Source organism: Lemur catta, chromosome 6, assembly GCF_020740605.2.
Source record: "Lemur catta isolate mLemCat1 chromosome 6, mLemCat1.pri, whole genome shotgun sequence".
Lineage (NCBI taxonomy): Eukaryota > Metazoa > Chordata > Mammalia > Primates > Lemuridae > Lemur > Lemur catta.
Genome location: NC_059133.1, coordinates 84,979,298 through 84,999,899, shown reverse-complemented (window position 1 = coordinate 84,999,899; position 20,602 = coordinate 84,979,298). Strand labels below are relative to the sequence as shown.

The 20,602-nt window shown below is 36.4% G+C and overlaps 1 protein-coding gene across 2 annotated transcripts in view; it reads left to right on the top strand.

The window, feature by feature from the left end:
- DERA (deoxyribose-phosphate aldolase) overlaps nucleotides 1-20,224 on the top strand; it is a 101,267-nt gene extending 81,043 nt beyond the window's left edge. For both annotated transcript variants that reach the window (XM_045554259.1, XM_045554258.1), the window contains 3 exons: nucleotides 15,314-15,426; nucleotides 19,181-19,330; nucleotides 19,607-20,224. In XM_045554259.1, the coding sequence (XP_045410215.1) occupies nucleotides 15,314-15,426; nucleotides 19,181-19,330; nucleotides 19,607-19,663 (320 nt within the window). In that variant the 3' untranslated portion in view covers nucleotides 19,664-20,224. The remainder of the gene's footprint in view (nucleotides 1-15,313; nucleotides 15,427-19,180; nucleotides 19,331-19,606) is intronic.
- Nucleotides 20,225-20,602: the final 378 nt, after the last annotated feature.

The following is a 20,602-nucleotide window of genomic DNA, read 5'->3' as shown; positions in this document are numbered from 1 at the left end:
AGCTTTCTCCTTTGCCAGCATCTCTCTCTGTTGTTGAAGAATCGAGGTCTCTGGTGGTGCCTGAGTGAAAAGGAATAAAGATAAAAATGAAGGCGTGACTAGTTGGAAAATAGAGACCGAATTTTAACTTGAAAATTGTTTGTGAACAGAAGGAGAGAGGCAGCATTGTCTTTATAAGTGGCTGGTGAGTGGTAACTGTAGTAACCCAGATGGCCAACCCCAGCTCCACATGGTAAGTGCTTTCCATTCAGAGCCTTTTCAAAGTTCACCCATCTATAGATCTGCTAATGGGAAGCATATGAGTCTCCAAGTACAGTGAAATAATCACCTGGAGATAAAACTCCCCACAGAAAAATTAACACAACTTCTTTTATGAAAGACAGGTCACTGTAAAAAGAAACTCTACATACTTATCATCAGTTGTTGAAAAAAAAAGATTTACGATGACATTGAGGTATGATAATCTCAAATATGTTCTGCATTGTTTTTAAAAGCTTTGTGTTTAAAATTCATAGCACTTTCTAATCCTGATAAAGTAGCCTAATTTTCTAGCTTGCTTTGTTCAGTAAAATGTATTTCTAAATCCATTTTAAGCAGCTATTTCTTCAATTTGAGTAATTTTCTCTCAAGTTAATAGATTCCACACAAGCATACCTGCCTTTTAATGTTAATATATACTATATATTCCAAACTGGCTAGTGACAATAGAAAGCACAATCAAAATGAAATTCAATTGTTTAAAGCATATCTAGCTTGTTATTTTGTTGAAACATTTCTTCATTCTACTCTTTGCCAAAGTACAGTGATACCAAATCATATTTTACAGATTGTGTGTCCCTTATCTGAAATGCTTGGGACCAGAAGCATTTTGGGCTTTGGATTTTTTTTTTTTTTTTTTTTTTCAGATTTTGGAATATTTGCATTATACCCAGTTGAGCATCCCAAATCTGAAAATGTGAAATCCACAATGTTCCCAGAATATTTCTTTTTGAACATGATGTCAGTGCTCAAAAAGTTTCGGATTTTGGGCCAGGCACAGGGGCTCATGCCTGTAATCCTAGCACTCTAGGAGGCCAAGGCAGGAGAATTGCTTGGGGCTCAGGGGTTCAAGACCAGCCTGGACAAGAGCTGGGCAAGAGGGGCACCCTGTCTCTACTAAAAGTAGAAAAAATTAGCCAGGCATGGTGGCACATGCCTATAGTCCCAGCTACTCGGGAGGCTGAGGCAGGGATCGCTTAAGCCCAGGAGTTTGAGGTTGCTATGGCACTCTAGCCCGGGCAACAGAGCAAGACTGTCTCAAAAAAAAAAAAAAAAAGTTTCGGCTTTTGGAGCATTTTGGATTTCAGATTTTTGGATTTAGGGTGCTCAGCTGTACCTTATGTTGAGGTTCTATCTCCCTCTTCCCTCATAGCGTAAGTAAAAGAAAAAAGAATGTGTTAGATATAATTGTGTCATTTTAAGACAAGATGACTTTAAAACTACCATATCAATAGAGAACATTTACCCAACAGTAAATCCCTACATTAACAAGATCAGCTTTAGGGACTGGCCAAAAAGGAACAGCATTTTGATTTTGAGGCATTTGGCATCAGTAATTTGATTTACAGATCGATGTTTTCATTTTATATTGTCTAATACATTTTGATGTTTTATCCAAGCTATTGTAATTTGTATAATAATAATGCTGGTGGATATTTCTGGCATTTTCTTTTGATTATAGAATACTGGCCTAATTGCCATGAATCTCTTTTTTCCTTCTCAGCCGTGCCACTGGCTTTCTGAAAAACAGAGGGTAACGTGATGGAGAGAGAGAAAGATTTTTTTCTAAATTAGGTGGTCACACCAAGAGAATACATGTATAACTTTGAATCAGTATTTCCTCTAAAGGTGCAGAGTTTCATACGTTTAGGCTTGTCTTATATACTGCTATGTTCCTAGTTTCTAGAACAGTACTGGTACATAGTAGGTGCTCAGTAAATATTAGTTAAATGGATGTTGAAGGGTTGGGAAAGAGGGTGGCTGGGTTAAGCACTGAGGTGAGCACAAGTCATACACAGTCATGAGTTTATAAAGTATATTTTTACAGTTACTCGTGTATGTTTGAAAACTGAAAGCAAGGCCAGTTCCAGAATAGGATTAAGGGGCCAGCCAGCTGGGCAGTTTCCCAGCGTGCTAATCTCTAAGAGGCATTGAAACCACTGAAAATGTTCAAGACAGAGAAAATTGAATTTACTAGAATTCCTCTGCTATCTGTCATTGGGGATTAGACATAAGGCATTCTAGGAACATGCTCTCATGTTCCCTAAACAGGTATTCTCTGCTTTCTAAGGACCATAGGTTGAATTAGTTACAGAACTTTTGTTTTGCTAAGTGAAGTATTCGAATTTGGAAGCAGAGCTGAATTGTTGGGACAAGAGAGAATGAATAGTCAAGTGCTGTCACTGGGATCTTCTTACTCTACCCTACCTTTAGGCAGAATTAAGCCTTGTTTCTCAAATTTTAAGCCAACATTTAAAGGATATTGGTGTAAAAGGGTATCAGATTGTTAGGCTATACAGACTGATTACATGTTTTGGTGTCTCAGTGAAACCCCAGACCAGTGCTAATAGAGATATGTAATTTAAAATTTTTTAGTAGCCACATTAATCAAGTAAAAAACAGGTGAAACTTATTGTAATAATATATTTTATTTAACCCAATAAATCTATAATATATCATTTCAATGTGTAATGAAATGAATATAAAAATTATTGAGATGTTTCATGTTCTATTTTTCTGTACTAAGTCTTCAAAACCCTGTGTGTATTTTACATTTGTAGCACATCTCAGTTTGGACTAACCACATTCCAAAGCACTCAGTGGCCACCTATAGTGAGTGACCACCATATTGGACAGTGCGGTGCAGCCCTACACCCTTAACAGGGTGGAATCAGTGACTCCCAGCTGCACCAATGACCTGGTCCTAAAAGGCCCTTTAATCAAAATTTTCTCTCTTTGGCCATTGTGAAATCCCCAGTGTTGGTACCACTGTTTAAAAATCTTTTTAAGGAACTATAAGTGTAAATGTCTTGAAGTATTTTTCTTCAAAACTAATCCTTTAGGTAGTTTAAGGCTTCAATATGAGTGCTGTTGCTTGGCCAACCTTCTTTACCGAGTGAAGCATCATTAGTAAGTAACCGTGTCTGTTTAGACCAGTGATGGGGGGCTACATGATGATTAAGGAAGAGGCCAGGATTATGGATGTCATATTTGGGAGCTAATGGGAAACTACTTAGAGAGAAGACGAGGAGCAGCCTTAAAATATGAGTTCAGGAAAAGGGGTAAAGGTACAAATGATTATATATACTTGCCATTTGTCGGCTAATTGATAATTTAAGAATTACTTTTACTATGTAGTTTTTCTTTTTCCCCTCCTTTCTCCCTTGTGAACTCACTTCCCTTTGTTTTTCTGAGATATGATTCACACACAATAAAGTTCCACCTTTAAAGTGTACACTTCAGGGTTTTCAGCAGACTCACCAACTTGTGCAGCCACCACCACTGGCTAATTGCAGAGCCCTTCATTTTGATGACAGGTCCTCTAGGGCTCACTTACCAGCAACTCTCCTTCCTTAACAACCTTGCTCTGAAGAGCGCAGGGGGAGGGGAGAGGTGAGAACTAAGAAGTGTAGCATCATTTCTGAGAGCCCATGTTGACTCTGTAGAGATTTGCAAACATCCTCAGGAGACCTAATACCATATTAAAAATTAGAGAAGATACAGAGCCAGGTTTAGGAGACATTTGGGTGTTCCCCATTTTGACTCTGGGTTCAAAATGCTGACCAAATGGCCTTATAAATATTTGAATTAAGTAATCCTTCTCTTTTTCCAAATTTGTTTAAAAAACAACTTAGGCCAGGTGCAGTGGCTCACACCTGTAATCCAAACACTCTGGGAGGCCGAGGTGGGTGGATCATTTGAGCTCAGGAGTTCGAGACCAGCCTGAGCAAGAGTGAGACCTCGTCTCTGCTAAAAAAAAAGAAAAATTAGCTGGACAACTAAAAACATATAGAAAAAATTAGCTAGGTGTGGTGGCGCATGCCTGTAGTCCGAGCTACTTGGGAGGCTGAGGCAGGAGGATTGCTTGAGCCCAGGCGTTCGAGGTTCCTGGGAGCTGGGCTGACGCCACAACACTCTAGCCTGGGCGACAGAGTAAGACTCTGTCTCGCAAAAAACAAACAAACAAAAAAAACTCAAAACAACAACTTAGAGTTGTTTGAATGATTAAAATAGAAGTTACTTGTTTTGATTGGTAACTCATTTCCAGCATTACTACAGTTCTGAAATTCATCTTAAATAAAACCTAAGTTTTAAAAGTAAAAAAGAACTTCTGATATATTGGACATAACTCAAGGCTCTTGTTTGTATCAAGTGATTCTACCACATATTTTTGAGTGGTTAGCGTAATTGTTTAGAACATTCTCCCAAGGACATTGCTGTCAATAACCAAGGATTATACAGTCAGAGTCCCCACCTTGTATTCCATTTGAATCACACAGTTTTGCATTATTTTAAATGATCACATCTTTATTTTTATTGAGGGAAAGGCAACTGGAAGGAATGTGGTTATCATGAGCTAATCTTACCCTTGGGGTATTGGAGATATTTTCTGACCCTGAAATTGTGATTGCTTTCTGATTGCCATTATGCTTGAACATGCCTTATTGCTTAATTACGATGCTCTGTTTCCTTGCTAACGTGACAGACTGGACTGACAGAGAAATATTTTTGTAGCTCACTATTCAGATTGAAGGAAAGAACTGCAGAGAGCAGGAGTTTTTATTTTTTATTTTTTTCTTTCCTTCTCACGCTTTTCTTTCTTTCTCTCTCTTTCCTCTTTCTTTCATATGGGCAGCTATTATCCGTGCATCATGGAAGCATGTCTTTGTGGAATAATTGTCTCCAGACTGAGTGTTAGCACCATACTGATACCTCCACAGGGACTTTCTGCTTCCATCTTTATTCTGGCCAGTTCTTCAACCATAACACTGAGTCTTTATTGTCTCTCCCCAAATTATTTTCAAACCTATGTTGAGCAAAAGAATGTAATACTGAAGACTCTGTTTTAATTTGAGGCTTCATATTTTTGTACACTCTGTTTATTTTTTTAAAAAAGTGTCCCACTGCAGATTGTAGGTATAAATTAGTGTCAGAATTACCATACAAAACTCTCTTGCTAACTTTAATCAGTAATTTCTTAGAGAGCGATAGAAAACATGGTGCTAATGAATAATGTGCCCAGAAGCTCTTATTATAGGATTGGCGTGAATTCCACTTAATGACAAGCTTTCTCAAGCAGCAGTTGATTTTAAATCCTATTTTTCATTAGTGAAGTATAAAATGTTAATAATACCTTCCATTGTGCTGTTCTTTTGTAGCATAGTAGCATATATCTTCCATGTTCACCAAGACTCTTTTTAAGCGCTTACTGGTAACTTCCTGTATCATAAATAAGATTTGTTCAAGAAATAAAAATGTATGTTTTCCCATTGTTAGCTATATGTTTTTCTAATAATCACATTTGAAGCTTATTATGCAGTAATAGCCTTAAGATATTATTTTTTTAAAATGTGCTACTTTGGTCTTAATACTAGTTTTTAATCTGTTCTTGTTTCTATGAAGTCTGAATGAGATTTTCAAAATTGAATAATAATTTGATCCGTTAATCTTTTGAAGCTAGTAATTTTATTTTCCTCTCTTTGCAGTCTCTGAGGTTTGCAAATGAATAGAGCTTCATTACTGCAGTCTGCATTTAATAACCATTATCCATTATCTTGTAATTAAGACTCCCTGTAACGAATCATGAGGACAATGCAAAAATACATACTACATTTCTTTAATGAACTGGAAAATGTTCATCTTGTTCTATTTAGTAATGAGTTGCTGAATAGTCATTAAATCCACTGGAGAATAGAGCTAGATGGATTTTGAAGACTGTCTTGAGTTTGTGGTTAATCTATTAGAATTAAAATTTCATCTTCTATTTTTATCAACAGCTGATTAGAAGTCATTCTGTTTGACCAAATTGATTAGAAGACCATATACAAGGGCAGCTGTTGTTTAATGAAAGTTTTTAATGAAACTGTACCATGGAGACTTGTAATTATAGGCCTTAGAAAAGCTTTGAGTTGCTTTAGACCACAAAAAAAGTATTGTGCTAGAGATTTCAAATTAGGAAAATTAAAAAAAAATACAATTTAATATAATGCTATAAATTTATTATTAATTTTAATTTCAACTAATCATAGTTGAATATTAGTCTATTTAATGTGTTACTTTGACTTTTTCAGGCCTTTCATCTCCTAGTTTAGTCATTTCGTTGGAATTGTGGGCACTGATGAAAGAACATTTGTATGGATAGCTATTTTAATTTGAGATATTTTCTCATAAGGTTTTTTTTCCCCAAGCTGAGCCGAGGTAAGCTTGGTTAATGTTGGATTTACATGAACTCAGAGAAGAGTCTGTAGTGCTCTGTGGTGTTGGTAATTCAAAGTGTAGCATTTATTTCTCAAAGGTAATTTTGTTTTAGCAGAAGGGCAAGGGAAGCAATATTAAAATGAGAAGTGAAACAAAAGTGTGTGCCTACTTAGTCCCATTGGAAAATCCATTGTTCTTTTGACAGAAGTAAAGTACTAATGTACTTTCTAAACTATTTTGTGTAATTAAAGCTAGATCTTATTCCTGAATTTAAAGAAATAGCCAGAGCCTGCATGCCTGAACTCTTTTGAATCTCTTGTGTAATCTCTGACTCTCAATTGTCCTTCTCAACACATCCAATGCAGACACAAAATTTAGCATCTTAAAACACTGATTTCATGGGATCAGACCACATGTTGCCTAAAGGACAGAGCCCAAACAATGTTTACAGGTTGAAACCTCTCTATAATATTTTCCTAAAGGATATTTACAGTCACATGTTCTAAAAACACCACCTCTCTCCTCATGTCATCCCCAACACAGATTTCTTAGATGTATTCATTCATTATTGTTTGGCTGTGCCTTATACTTTCTTCACTTTTGGTGTTTCTTGTAATAGCGGTGTTCTTCCATATGCTCTTCCATCTTTAAATTTTATCTCTCCTTTAAGATCTGTAACAAATTCCACTGTTCCAGGAAGCCTTCCTGTATTAGTCTAGCTGAAGTGAATCTCTCTGAATCTTTCCAATTCTTGTTGATCATAATACTTAGTTGGTGTACATCCAAAACACCTTAACCACATGTATATTCTTATTTCCACCCACACCTGATTTCTAAATAATAAAGGCTTGGCTTTATGTTTAAGGACTTCCAATTTCAAGTTTGATGTAAAGAGGCTGGCCGGAAGTTGTAACTCCTGTCCTTAGAGCAAGAAAAAGCTGAATAAACTGAAAACCAAGGACTTTTATTAGACCTATTATATAACTGAAGTCACGAGGCAAACTGCCACCTTCAAATCTAGAGAGAGAGACAGGTGAATCCTGAGAGTCACAGCTGAGATCTGCTTACCTGGAGCTCCTAGAGCCAAAAAAATTAGTGGGAGCATTTTATTGGTAATTTTGACAAATTACTGGAGACCAAGATTGGCTGCCCCGTGCCGCCCCCCCCACACCTTTTTGGGTTTTACCTCTGGGAACCCCACCAGGTTTTCACAGTGAAGAGCCAAAGAAGGTCCCTTCCTGGCTCTAGTAGAGGAAGGGAAAGATAATCATTGTGAAGTATGCCCAGAGTGTTCTCCAAAACAAAGCTTACTCTCCAGGGAAAAAGACTTTACCAGAGTCTTATCCCACTTGGGAGAAGGGCATTTCCCCTCTAGTCTTACCGTCTCACCAAAGTGGGGGAGAAAAGCTAAGAAACATTTGTGAAGGTTATGCCCAGGGACACAGGCCTAGTAAAAGACCAAGATTTAACCAGAAGATCACAGAATATTTCTCCTCCCTCATCTGTTACCACCATACTAGTATGGCTCCAGTATACTAACGGTGGGTTACAGCCGCCAGAACTCAAAGACATAGACTGTCTCTGGGGAAAAAAAAACAAGGATACTATAGAAATTTAAGGACTGTGGCACCTATAGCTACAGCAAACATTAAACACAGCCCAACTCTCAGCCAGATTAACATAAAACCTCACACTAAAGGCCTGTTTATTTTAGTTCTCCTTACGCAATACATCATGTGTGGCTTTCAACAAAAAATTACAATGGATGTTAAAAGGAAAGAAAACAACTATCAAAAAACAGTATATATACAGAAAACAAGAATCAGCACCAAATTCAGATATGACATCAGTGTCAGAAATCTGACAGAGAATTTAAAATAACTGATTCATATGTTAATGGCTTTAATAGAAAAAAAAGACTACTTGAAAAAATGGTAGGTAATGTCAGCAGAGAGATGGAAAGAATCAAAAGGAAGTGCTAGAAATCAAAAACATGGAACAGAAATGAAGAATGCTTTTGATGGGCCCATTGGTAAACTGGATTCAGATGAGGAAAAAAAAATTAGTCACCATGAAGATAGATCAATAGAAACTTCCTAAACTGAAATGTAAAGAGAAAACAAACAAACAGACAAACAAAAAACAACCCCAGAACATCCACAAACTCTGGGACAATTTCAAAAGGTGTAACACGTGTATTATTGGAATACTAGAAGAAGAAGAGAGAGAAATAGGGTGGACAACATATTTGAATGGCCGAGAACTTTCCAAAATTGACACCAAACCACAGATCCAGGAAGATCAGAGAACACCAAGCAGGATAAATACATTAAACTCTTGCACCTAGACATATCGTATTCAAATTAAAGAAAACCAAAGACAAATAGAAAATCTTGAAAAAAGCCAGAGAAATAAAACACCTTACCTATAGAAGAAAAAGAAAATTACCGTGGACTTCTCATCAGAAACCTTGTCAGCAGGAAATGAGTGGAGTGAAATACTTACGTGTTTAAGGGAAAAAACCAACAACCTAGAATTACATATCCAGTGAAATTGTCCTTCAGAACTGAAAAACTGAGGGACTTCATTGCCAGCAGAGCTGCACCACAAGAAATGTGAAAAGAAGTTCATCAGGGAGAAAGAAAATGATACAGATCAGAAGCTTTGATCTACATTGAAAAAGGAAGAGCTTCAGAGAAGGAATCAATGAAGAATAACAATAACTTATTTTTCTTTCTTAATTGATCCAAAAGAGACCATTTTAAAGTAATAATACAACAATTTATTGCGTGATTAGATCGTATAGATAAGTGAAATGAATGATAACAATATTATAAGTGACAGGAGAAAGGAATTAGGATACTTTTTAAAAAGGTACCTGTAGTACCTGTGTACTGGTGTAGTGTTATATGAAGGTGGACTTAGATTAGTTAAAATTGTATGTTGAAAACTCTAGGGCAATCACTAAAAAATGTATAAAAGAAATAATTGAGATGATGCGATAAAATGGAATCATGTAAATGCTCATTTAAAGCCTGAGAAGACAGAAAAAGAGGTGTAACAATTGAAAAAGAATTCAACAAATAGAAAAGTTATAAAAATGCTGGACATTAATCCAACTAAATCAATAATCACTTTAAATGTAATAGTCTAAATATACCAATTAAATGACAGAGATTATTAAAAACAAGACCCTACTATATAGCGTCTGTAAGAAACTCACTATAAATATAAAGACTGAGAAGGTTAAAAATAAAGGGATAGAGAAAGATATAACATGCTAACAGTAGTCAAAATAAAGCAGGAGTAGCTGTATTAATTTCAGACAAAACAGACTTCAGAAAAAAGAACGTTGTCAGGGATAAAAAAGGATAATACATAAGGATAAAGAGGTCATTTCTCCAAGAAGACGTAACAATACTAAACATGTATGCACCTAGCAATACAGCATCAAAGTCTGATAGAGCTGAAAAGAGAAATAAAATAGACAAATCTATTATAGCTGGAAATTTCAAAACCCCTCTTTTAGTAACTGATAGCTCAAGCAGGCAGAATGACAGCAAAAATGTAGTTGATTTGAACAGCACTATTATTCAACATGATCAAATTGACATTTGTAGAAAACTCCATCCAACAATAGCAGAATACATGTTCAGGTTCAAATGGAACATTAACCAAGATAGGCCACATGTTGACCCATAAAACATACCTTAACAAATTTAAAAGAATAGAAATCATACAAAGTATGTTCTCAGACCACAATGGAACTAAACTAGAAATCAGTAGCCGAAAGATCCACGTTTGGAAATTAAACAACACACTCTAACTGACACATGGGTCAAAGAAGTCTCAGAAGAAATTAAAAAATATGTTGAATTAAATGAGAATGAAAGCACATCAAAATTTGTAGGATGCTGCAAAAGCAGTGCTTAGAGGGAAATATATAGCATTAGATGCATATATTAGGAAAGAATCATCTAAAATCAATAAGGTAAGCTTTCACTTTATAAAAGTAGAAAAAGAAGAGCAATTTAAGCCTAAAGCAAATAGAAGAAAAGAAATAGAAATCAGAACAGAAATCAGTGAAATTGAAAACAAAAAAAATAGAGAAAAAATTTCTTAAAACCCTAAAAGATGCTGCTTTGAAAAAATCAATAGAGTTGGTAAACCTATAGCTATGCTAACTTGGAATAAAAAAGAGAAGACACAAATTACCCATATTGGAAATGAAAGAAAGGTCATCTACTGTTCCCATGGATATTAAACCAGTAATAAAGGAATATATGAACTCCATGCCCACAGGTTTGATAAATGGATTTATTCCTTGAAAGACATAAACAACCAAAACTCAAAAAGAGAAATAGGCTGAATAAAACTGTATCTATTAAAGAAATTATTTTAATTTAAGTTTAATTTTCTTTATTTTATAAAATATTCACATAAAATATTTTATGTGAATATTGTATATAAGTTAATATATTTATACAAATCATGTAGCTATACTATACATTTATGTAAATGTTTTATAAAATATTTTAATTTTGATGTATAAAGTAATTTTATTTGTTCTTTAATAATTTAACAAATAATTAAAGAAAAATAATTATAACCTTCCAAAAGAAATCATCAGCTCTAGATGGTTTCACTTGTGAATTCTATGAAACATTCAAGGAAGAACTAATACCAATTCTCCACAATCTCTCCCAGAAAATAGGAGAGAGAATGCTCATTTTATGAGACCACCATTACTCTAATCCAAAAGTCAGATAAAGATACTACAAGAAAGAAAACTTATAGACCAATATTTTTCATGAATATAGATACAAAAGTCCTTAACAAAATATTAGCAAAATGAGTTCAGCAATGTATAAAAGGAATTATATGCCACAACCAAGTGAGATCCATTCATAATAAAGACTCTCAGCAAACTCGGAATAGAGGGAAATGTCCTCAACTTAATAAAGAACATCTGCAAACAAACTTCAGCTAACATACTTAATGTGAAAAACTGGATGTTTTTCTCCTGAGATTCCTCTAAGAACAAGATGAGGATTTTCTCCCATAACCCCAGTCTAATCATGAGAAGCAGGTGAGGGACGTTCCACAATATACCTGACCAGTACTTTTAAAAGTGTCAAGGTCATTAAAATAAGGAAAATTTTGGAAACTGTCAAAGACAAGAGGAATCTATAGAGACACAACAAAGGTAGTATCCTGGATGGCACTGGATACTGAGTAAAACTAAGGAAAACTACATAAAGTATGGACTTTGGTTAATAACAATATATCAGCATGGGTTCCCTAATTGTAACAAATGTGCCATACTTGTATAAGATGGTAATAATAGGGAAAACTGGGTATGGGGCATATGGAAACTGTATTATCTCTGTAATTTTTCTGTAAACTTAAATCTGTCCTAAAATTAAAATTTTATTTAAAAATCAATCAATCAATCAGTATTTTGTTCTGAGCCACCTGCTGCCCTGCCCAGTGTTGTTACTGGGACTGGAATGAAATTCAAAATTGCTTTCCCTTCCTCAGTAGTCACTTAAAGGTGGAAAATACTGTAGTTTGCTTTTTCTCAATAGCTGTGACCATCCATCCATCTGTCGAAAATACTTTGTTGAGTTTCTCCTGTATGTCATGCTCTGGAGATAATGAAGTGTGTAAGAGAGATACGGCACCTGCCCCTAAACATTCTTAAAATACAGTCAAGAAAGGGACACAGACAAGAAAACACATACTGTGTGGGCCACTGCTGCTGCCCCGGGCTACTGCTGCTACCGTGGTAGGTTCTCTGCTCTGCTCTCCCAAATACGTTAGGAAGAGAGTCCCCGCCCCTTACCCTGCCTCCAAACTCTTCCAAAGGAATGTGGCTCTTTTGATTAACTTTAGATGGTGTGATTTTTAAGTGACCATGCCTTTTTTTGTTGATCTCCAAATGTGGTCTTGGTCTTCTGTCTTAATAACCTTCTCTTTCAAGGTGCTTAAAAGCATTTAGATGATATCCAGTATTACTCCCAAAAGCCTTTTAGTGAATCAGAAGTTGTCACATATTAGAAAAACACAGCTTGGTCTCATGAATTCTTTTGGGATGTTTCCTTCACGTTCTTCCATCTGTATGGAAGTTTTAATTTCTTTTCTTTGTCTTATTTCTGATGTTGCAGGTGCCAGGCATCAGTTCTATAGTCCACTCATTTATTCATTCATTCATTCATTTATTAATGAACATAGCATATGCCTACTTCAAGGCCTTTGCACTTTCTGTTTCCCTGCTTGGAATGCTCTTTCCCCAAATTGCCTTCATTCAATCTCTGTTTGAATCCACTAATCAGGGATGCTGTTATGATGGCTCTTTAAATATAGCTACCCCTCCCCAACTCGATCACTCTCCATCTCATTACACATTGTTTTATTTTTCTTCATGGCACTTATCTCCACTTGACATTTATTCTATTAATATATTTATTTGTTTATTATCGTTCTCTTCCAGGACATCTCACAAGGGCAGGAACTTTTTGTTTATCAGTCTATTCCTAGCATCTAGAGCAGAGTCTGGCACATAGTAAACACCCAGTAAATATTTGTTGAATGTATGCATGGTAGGCACACCTCCATTTCCCCCAGTTGGCTTATGTACCCAAGGAAAAGAAGGTTTCCAATGACCTGCTCTGATTTATCAAGAGTTTTTATGGTATTTATACAGATTGCAGTCTTACCTAGGTCCTTGATTCGTTTATTATATATTTGTATAATACTTGTCAGTTTTCAAAGTGCTTTCATATAGATTGTCTCTTTTGATGCCTTGTATAAAACTATGAAATAGGAAATTTTTAGACCTATTTTTACAAATGAGGAAGGTAAGGGGATGGAATTTGTAACATATAACTGTCAGAGCCAGAGATAGAAACCAGATCTCCTGACTTCTAGCTCATCAAGTGGTTACCCAGCGTTCGTGTTTCATCTCCAGCTGCGCCTGAAGTGTATGGTTTTGAGGGCAAGGGCTTGAATTACTCATTTTTATATTTTCCACATGCCTTATACACAGCGTACTTAATAAAGCTGTGTCTCTTTGAGCCATTTCTATCCATATGGTATTTATGGAAGTATCTTTTCCAACTGAAACTAGAGGGGAAAGCTTTGGCCACTTCTTTCTTCAACTTCTGTCTTCCACATCTTTGATGGACCATAGAATAATCTTAGAGATTAGTTTTAGTTATGATTCCACACATTTGGTGGGCGAGGGCTGTGAATTTGCACACAAGTCATCTAGAAACCTTGTTTATGTTAGATTCTAATTCAGTTGGTCTGGTGTAGGGCCTGCAAATCTGCATTTTTACAATTTTTTTTAAGAGACAGGATCTCACTGTGGTGCCCAGGCTGTAGTGCAGTGGCATGATCATAGGTCACTGCAGCCTCCAGCTCCCAGGCTCAAGTGATCCTCCTGCCTCAGCCTCCTGAGTAGCTGAGACTACAGGCACACACCACCATTCCTGGCTAATTTATTTTTTATAGCGATGCGGTCTCACTGTATTGTCCAGGCTGTTCTCAAATTCCTGGCCTCAAGTGATCCTCCTGCCTTGGCCTCCCAAAGTGCTGAGATTATAGATATGAGCCACTGTGACTGGCCAAATTTGCATTTTTAACAAGCTCCCCATGCTTCTTGTGCATGATCCACACTTTGAGTATTTCAGGACTAGGTAACCAAGTAAAAGATGGACCCTCTATTTAGCTATCTGACTGTGTCTTGGAGGCACTTTAACATATTGGTTAAGTGAAATTGCTTTGGTTAAAATTCTACCTCCGCCACTACCATGTGACCTCAAGCAAGTTACTTAACTTTTCTGTGCTTCAACTGCCTCTTTAAAAATGGAGATCATTAAACTGGAACTAACTGATGAGCACACATGTGCACAGAGGACTGTAAAACTTAGTGGAAGTCAACCAGGGGGCAGGGGGAGAAGGGAAGGTACAAAAAAACCTACCCAATGGGAACAGTGAACACTATTTGGGTGATGGGCACACTTACAGCTGTGACTCAAGCATTACAGAAACAATCCATGTAACCAAAAACATTTGTACCCCCTTAATACTTTGAAATAAGAAGAATGGAGATATTAGTATTTAACTCATACAGTTGGAAGGATTGACTGAGTTAATACTTGTAAAGCACCTAGATTTATACTGCATAACACTCAATGAATCTTAACTGTTATTATCATTTCTTTGTCTCTGCTATTCTGTTAAACTACATTAATAGGTTTAAGATACATTTGAGGGAAGGAAGTTTAAAATATTTGCAAGGCACGAAATAGCGTGGTGTCTTTCATGAAAATCCTAATCTGGATGAAAGAGACATAGTGCTTTCATTAATGAACAATGCAGTAGAAATCAGCTAATGGTGGTTCTTCTTGTTTTGTCACAACTACACTTTGTACTTTTTATCAAGCGTGAGAAAATGAGGGGAAAATGAGTAGGCACTCCAGTTGTGTAGTAAAGTGTCATGATGTATGATATTAAGCATCAGGCATAAAATTATTTTTATTCTTCTCAATTATACATTAAATAAACCAACCTGATTTTAATTGGAAGTGTGGAATTTGGAGGCAAGAGTACCAGAGGTCAGTGAGAATATATTTGGTGCCTAATATAAGTCATCAGATAGTAAGGGGGGAAAAAGTGTGGACAGAATTGTTTTAAAGGGAGATTTTGGTTCTAGTTTTTCAAATAATTAATGAAAAATAAAGTTGTTTTCCTCAGGAAAAAAAAAATTTACACACCTCATTTCTACCACTGACTCAAAAGTGTAAAAAATAAAATTTTAATTAACATAGAGTTTTTCTTTCTTTTGTTTTAGGATCAGATTTTATTAAGACTTCTACCGGAAAAGAAACAGTAAATGCCACCTTCCCGGTAGCTATAGTAATGCTACGGGCCATTAGAGATTTCTTCTGGAAAACTGGAAACAAGGTATAATATTGCCAGCAAATCTTTCTTCAGAGTAAAGATAATGTTATTTATAATACTAGTTACAGCCACGATAACTGTCTTTATACGCAGAAGGTGTGAATGCCTTACCTTTATTAAGATAAATGTTTAATTTGCTTTTCATTATAAAAGAACACATTCCAGGAGAAAAATGTGCGCTTAGCAGAAAGTGAGTGTGAGTGTGGGAGTGAGTATGTGTGATCAAGATGTAAACTCACTTTATGTCCTTTTATTAACCGAAGACAATTTTATCACTGACAAGAGATTCCTAAATGGGTTCTTTAACGAACTAATTCTGCTGTAACACAGAGGCTTTCTGGCAAGGCGTTGGCCGGTGAAAACAGGTTAATGCAGAAATTAAACTTCCTTGAGGAATGGAAAGAATTGCAGAGTAACATTTATTGAATGATAAGCTGTGGTGGCGATATGAAAAGTATGCAATATAATGGGAAATAATCTTTTCCTGTCATTATTGAAGGACACACATAAATTGGTTTTTCTGTTGGGAAACCCCCGGTCCAGAAAAACTTATTACTTTTAATAATATGAGGTGAAGAGAAAATTCTCGAGGAGATGAACTTATTAAACAAAATAATGAAATGCTGTGAAACAGCAGGGAAAAGGTAGCTAGACGTTATATAGCTCTTGAATTAAATATCCATTTTTGCGTTTTATGGCAGTTGGATGTGCTCTTTGGAAGACTGTTAAGCTGAGGAGGGTAGATGCTAGCTTTTGTCAGCTTTTTGAAAAATAATGCATATTTTTTTGAAACATATGAAGTTAAAAGGAAAAATGCGTACGAGGTGCTTTTTTAAAAAATGAGTTTGGATTTTCCTTTTCACTTCAAGTTGCTTCTTTAGCTGCAAATTAACTCAAAGGATTTTTTTTTTTACATCATTGGTGAGAAAAGTAGTGTGTGTGTGTGTGTGTGTTTAATGAGACTTTTCCTTCCTGAGGGGCATCTTTTAAAACCCATCTCTTGATTTGTGCTGAATAGATACCCAAAAAAGACCTTTAATCTCTTGCCAAGTGGGTGTGATGACTTTATATGTGACTGGAGCTTCCGTTTATTTTGGATTAGGAGACCTTTTGGGAATGTCCTGGTTTATGAGAGGAAACAAACTCCATCCAGAATTTTCTCCCTCAGAATAACTTCACATCTTAAGTACAAAATAGGATAAGTATCCACTGTGACCTACATATGAAAAGCGACCCAACTTGAGTAAGCTCTACTTGATAGCCTTTCTACAATAATCCAAATAAGTTTTTTTTTTTAAATTTTTTTTAAAGCTATAAAAATGAGAAATCTATCTTTGGTCCTCAGTTGAGACTCTCACCACTCAGTAGACCATGGTTCTCACCCTCAGCCAAAGAACATCAAATTCAGATGTGAAGTTTTTTGTACTTACAGATGCCTGGACCCCATCCCTGGAGTTCTGGGTCTGGGGTCGTCTTCAGGCATCTGTATTTCATAAGCTCCATTGTCAGGGTTCACACTCGCCACTGGGGACCCAATCCTGTTTTGTTCTCAACAAACGTTTATTGAGTAGTGCCACATTAACTTACGTTAAATGGTAGGAATACAAAAACGAGCTAGTTCTTTACCAGGAGAGCTCTTAAGACAACAAGCAAAGAATTTAAATGAAAGTTTAAAGTTCTCAATGTTCCAGACCAGAGTACAGGACCGGGGGGTGGGGGGACATTTTGCTGTCTTTCAGTTCTTTCTTTTTAATTATGTTGATTCTTTCCTCAGCTAATAAATAAAGTCCATCATAGTCTTATTAAGAAAAAGGTACAAGTGAAATCATATTCATTTAATCATGTGTGATTTCAAACAAGGAGGATCTCTGTATGTATCTGCAAATCACGTACAGCCTTTTGGGTTGTTGACAAGTTGCCTGGACAGTCCTTAGACTGTAAAGGTTTCTACTTCATTGATTCAAGGGTGTTTTAAAATGCAATAGGCTGCCTTCTAGATCATGATTAGTGTCACTCCTGAGAAGTAGAGGTTTAATATTTCATAACTGATTTCCTTGCAGATTTATGTTTTCTACGTTCTCTCTCTTAAAAAAAAAAAAAAAAAGGATAAACTTATGCTAGAACCTCCCTTTGGAAGCACTGCCAGACAGACTTACTGACACAAGCTGCACTACACAGAAAATCTATATGAAGCACTACCTAACTGACAGAAATGCTCCCATGATTAATATGTAAGCTAATATCAGCTAAATGATTTTTTTTTTTTGGCTTTTTTTCAACAACTAACCTCATCCTACTTATTCCTCCCCACGCCTTACAGAGTCATAGCTTAGACTCTAGGTCTGGAATAGATGTGGTTAGAATCCTTGCACTGCTGCTGCTTAGCTGTGTGACGTTGTGTGATTGAGGCAGGGAAACCAATTAGGAAACTTTTACTGATATTCCATGTGAGAATTGATGAGGGTCTAAACTGACACAGAAGTGAAAGTAGCCGGGCAGGGTGGCCCATGCCTGTAATCCTAGCATTTGGGAAGCTGAGGCCAGGGGATTGCTTGAGGCCAGGAGTTCAAGACAAGCTTGAGCAAGAGCAAGCCTCATCTCTACAAAAAATAGAAAAATTAGCCATGTGTGCTGGTATGCACCTGTAGTCCCAGATACTGTGGGAGGCTGAGGCAAGAGGATTGCTTGAGCCCAGGGTTTTGAGGTTGCAGTGAGCTATGGTGACACACCGCACTCCAGCCTGGGAGATAGAGCAAGATGCTGTCTCAAAAAAAAAAAAAAAAGTGAACATAGAGAGGAAAGCATACATGTGAGAGGCACAGGAAGTTAAGGAGGTAGGACTGACAAGACATGATTATTGAGTGGCTGCTGACGGGTTGTGGCATGGCCAGGAAATGGCAGAGTTCAGGTTGACTGTGAGGTTTCCGACTTAGGTTGACAATAGGGCCACTCAGTTATCGTCTCCCTTCTCTAGTGTTCTGTTAGCAATCACTATTGCTAATGCAACAGATCAAAAGAATGGCTCTGAGTGATAAAATGCAAGTGCTTTAGTACATGGGCTGTGGTGTGTTGTTTTGACCACTCTCATCTGTAGATTCTCTACTGGATAGTCAAGTTCCTGAAACATGCAAATCCAGATAATCAGGGTTTTACTGTAATGGAACATATTTTTCCTTTCCTAATGGATCCAGGGACATCATTTATAAATATGAGATATTGGCTGAATTACTATCCTTATGTAATTGATCTGACTGGTTTATGGGACTCTGTGCCTACAACCTAAGAAAAAAAGTCCGTACAGTTGATTAAAACAACTGTCAACTCTCCTTGCTGGATGTTGCCGGTTTGGTTAAGGTGACCTGTGGCCTCACTGATTCTGTCCTCTTATCTTAATATTTTGAACCTCAAGATAAAGCCATGCAGGCTTACTTGTAGAAACATACATAGAATGCATGGGCTTTTGTGATTTGTTTTCCCATTTCTTCCAGGTTCACAGCTATAGTCTAGATGGTTGAGGTTTATGACTTTCCAATAAGTGAAATGTTACTGAGGTTTATTCTTCCAAAAATCTTGGAGAAGTTATTTTGTGATGTGAAGGTGTGTGAGTCACTGATCTAAGTCCTTTTGCTTGATGAAGTGAAACAGATGTTTAAAAAGAGAGAAAGAGAGAGTCAAGACTCTGTGTAAACACAGTACCATTTCTTTAAAGCAATCTAATAACAATAAAGACTGTTCTCTTCTCTACCTTCCCCTTTAGATAGGCTTTAAGCCAGCAGGCGGCATCCGCAGTGCGAAGGATTCCCTTGCTTGGCTGTCTCTTGTAAAGGAGGAGCTTGGAGATGAGTGGCTGAAGCCAGAGCTCTTCCGAATAGGTGCCAGCACTCTGCTTTCGGACATCGAGAGGCAGGTGAGTAATAATCCATTTCTTTAGAATAAATTGACAAGTGTTTTCGAGAAAGAAATTGAAAAGCCAAATTGAGAACTAGAGAGGAAAACTCATCTGATTGACCTCCTTCTGATCCCCTGCCTTCTTCCAAGCAGGCTCCACTGCTGAAGCACATACTAGTGAGGCTTTATGATGAAATGTTCCTTACAGTTAGTAATTATTATGTGATAGTATAAATAGTAACTGATATGTGTAAGTATAGAATCATTATTAACTAAACCCTGATTTTTCTCACAGATTTACCACCATGTGACTGGAAGATACGCGGCTTATCATGATCTTCCAATGTCTTAAGTTAGTAGCCAGCTCCAGAAAAGTTCTTTACGACAGCACTTAAAGATTATTTTTCTACATAATTGCCAAAATCATTTAATTAAAAAATAGGGGAATGGGTAACTGACATTTTTCCCTTTAAAATTTCCATTGAACTTAAAGAATGAAAAGAAAAAAAAACAAGCTATCCACGTGTGCTACTCATTTCAGATACATCTGAAATGGTCTTAATTTTGAGATCTATGCTATTAGCATTGCGAAGGTTTTCTCCTAAAAACTGAGTAAAATGTTAATGGCAGATTTGCCCACATCAAATTCTAAGGGGGGAAAAAGATGTTAGCCTGTCCATGAAGCATGGCCTAGCAAAAGAAAATGCAACATCCCTGACCTGCCGCTGTAATGACTTCAGGGGCCACTGATTCAGCACTAATTTCCCACCATGAAAATCCATCTTTTTTATTTTTGCAATGGATATACTCTTTTGTTAACCATTTTACTAATGCAATTTCTGACTTTGTTATATGGAACTTTGAATATCATTGGAATTTTTAAAATAAAAAAGTCCTTGTTTATTAAAAAACACTTTACATTGTAACAATGCATATTGAAAAATTAATCCATTAAACATAAAAAGAGGATTTATCAATGACTTTCTGTATCTCTCTAGTAGATTCCTTGGGTATATGTCTCAAAGAACCTCTGTACATTATTAATGAATGCAACTTATGTATATGTTCTGAAACTCAAGATTTTCTGGTATAGTGAACAGGGAGGGGGAAAATAGCAGACACTGACAGCACTTATTACGTGCTAAGCTCTTTACATGTATCAATTTATTTAATCTCTATAATAGCAAGGTAAGCATAGTAAGGTTTTTAATCCTTGCAATAGTAAGTACTGATGTTATCATCTTTTTATTACAGATGAGGATCTGAGGAATAGAGAATTTAAGCAACTTGC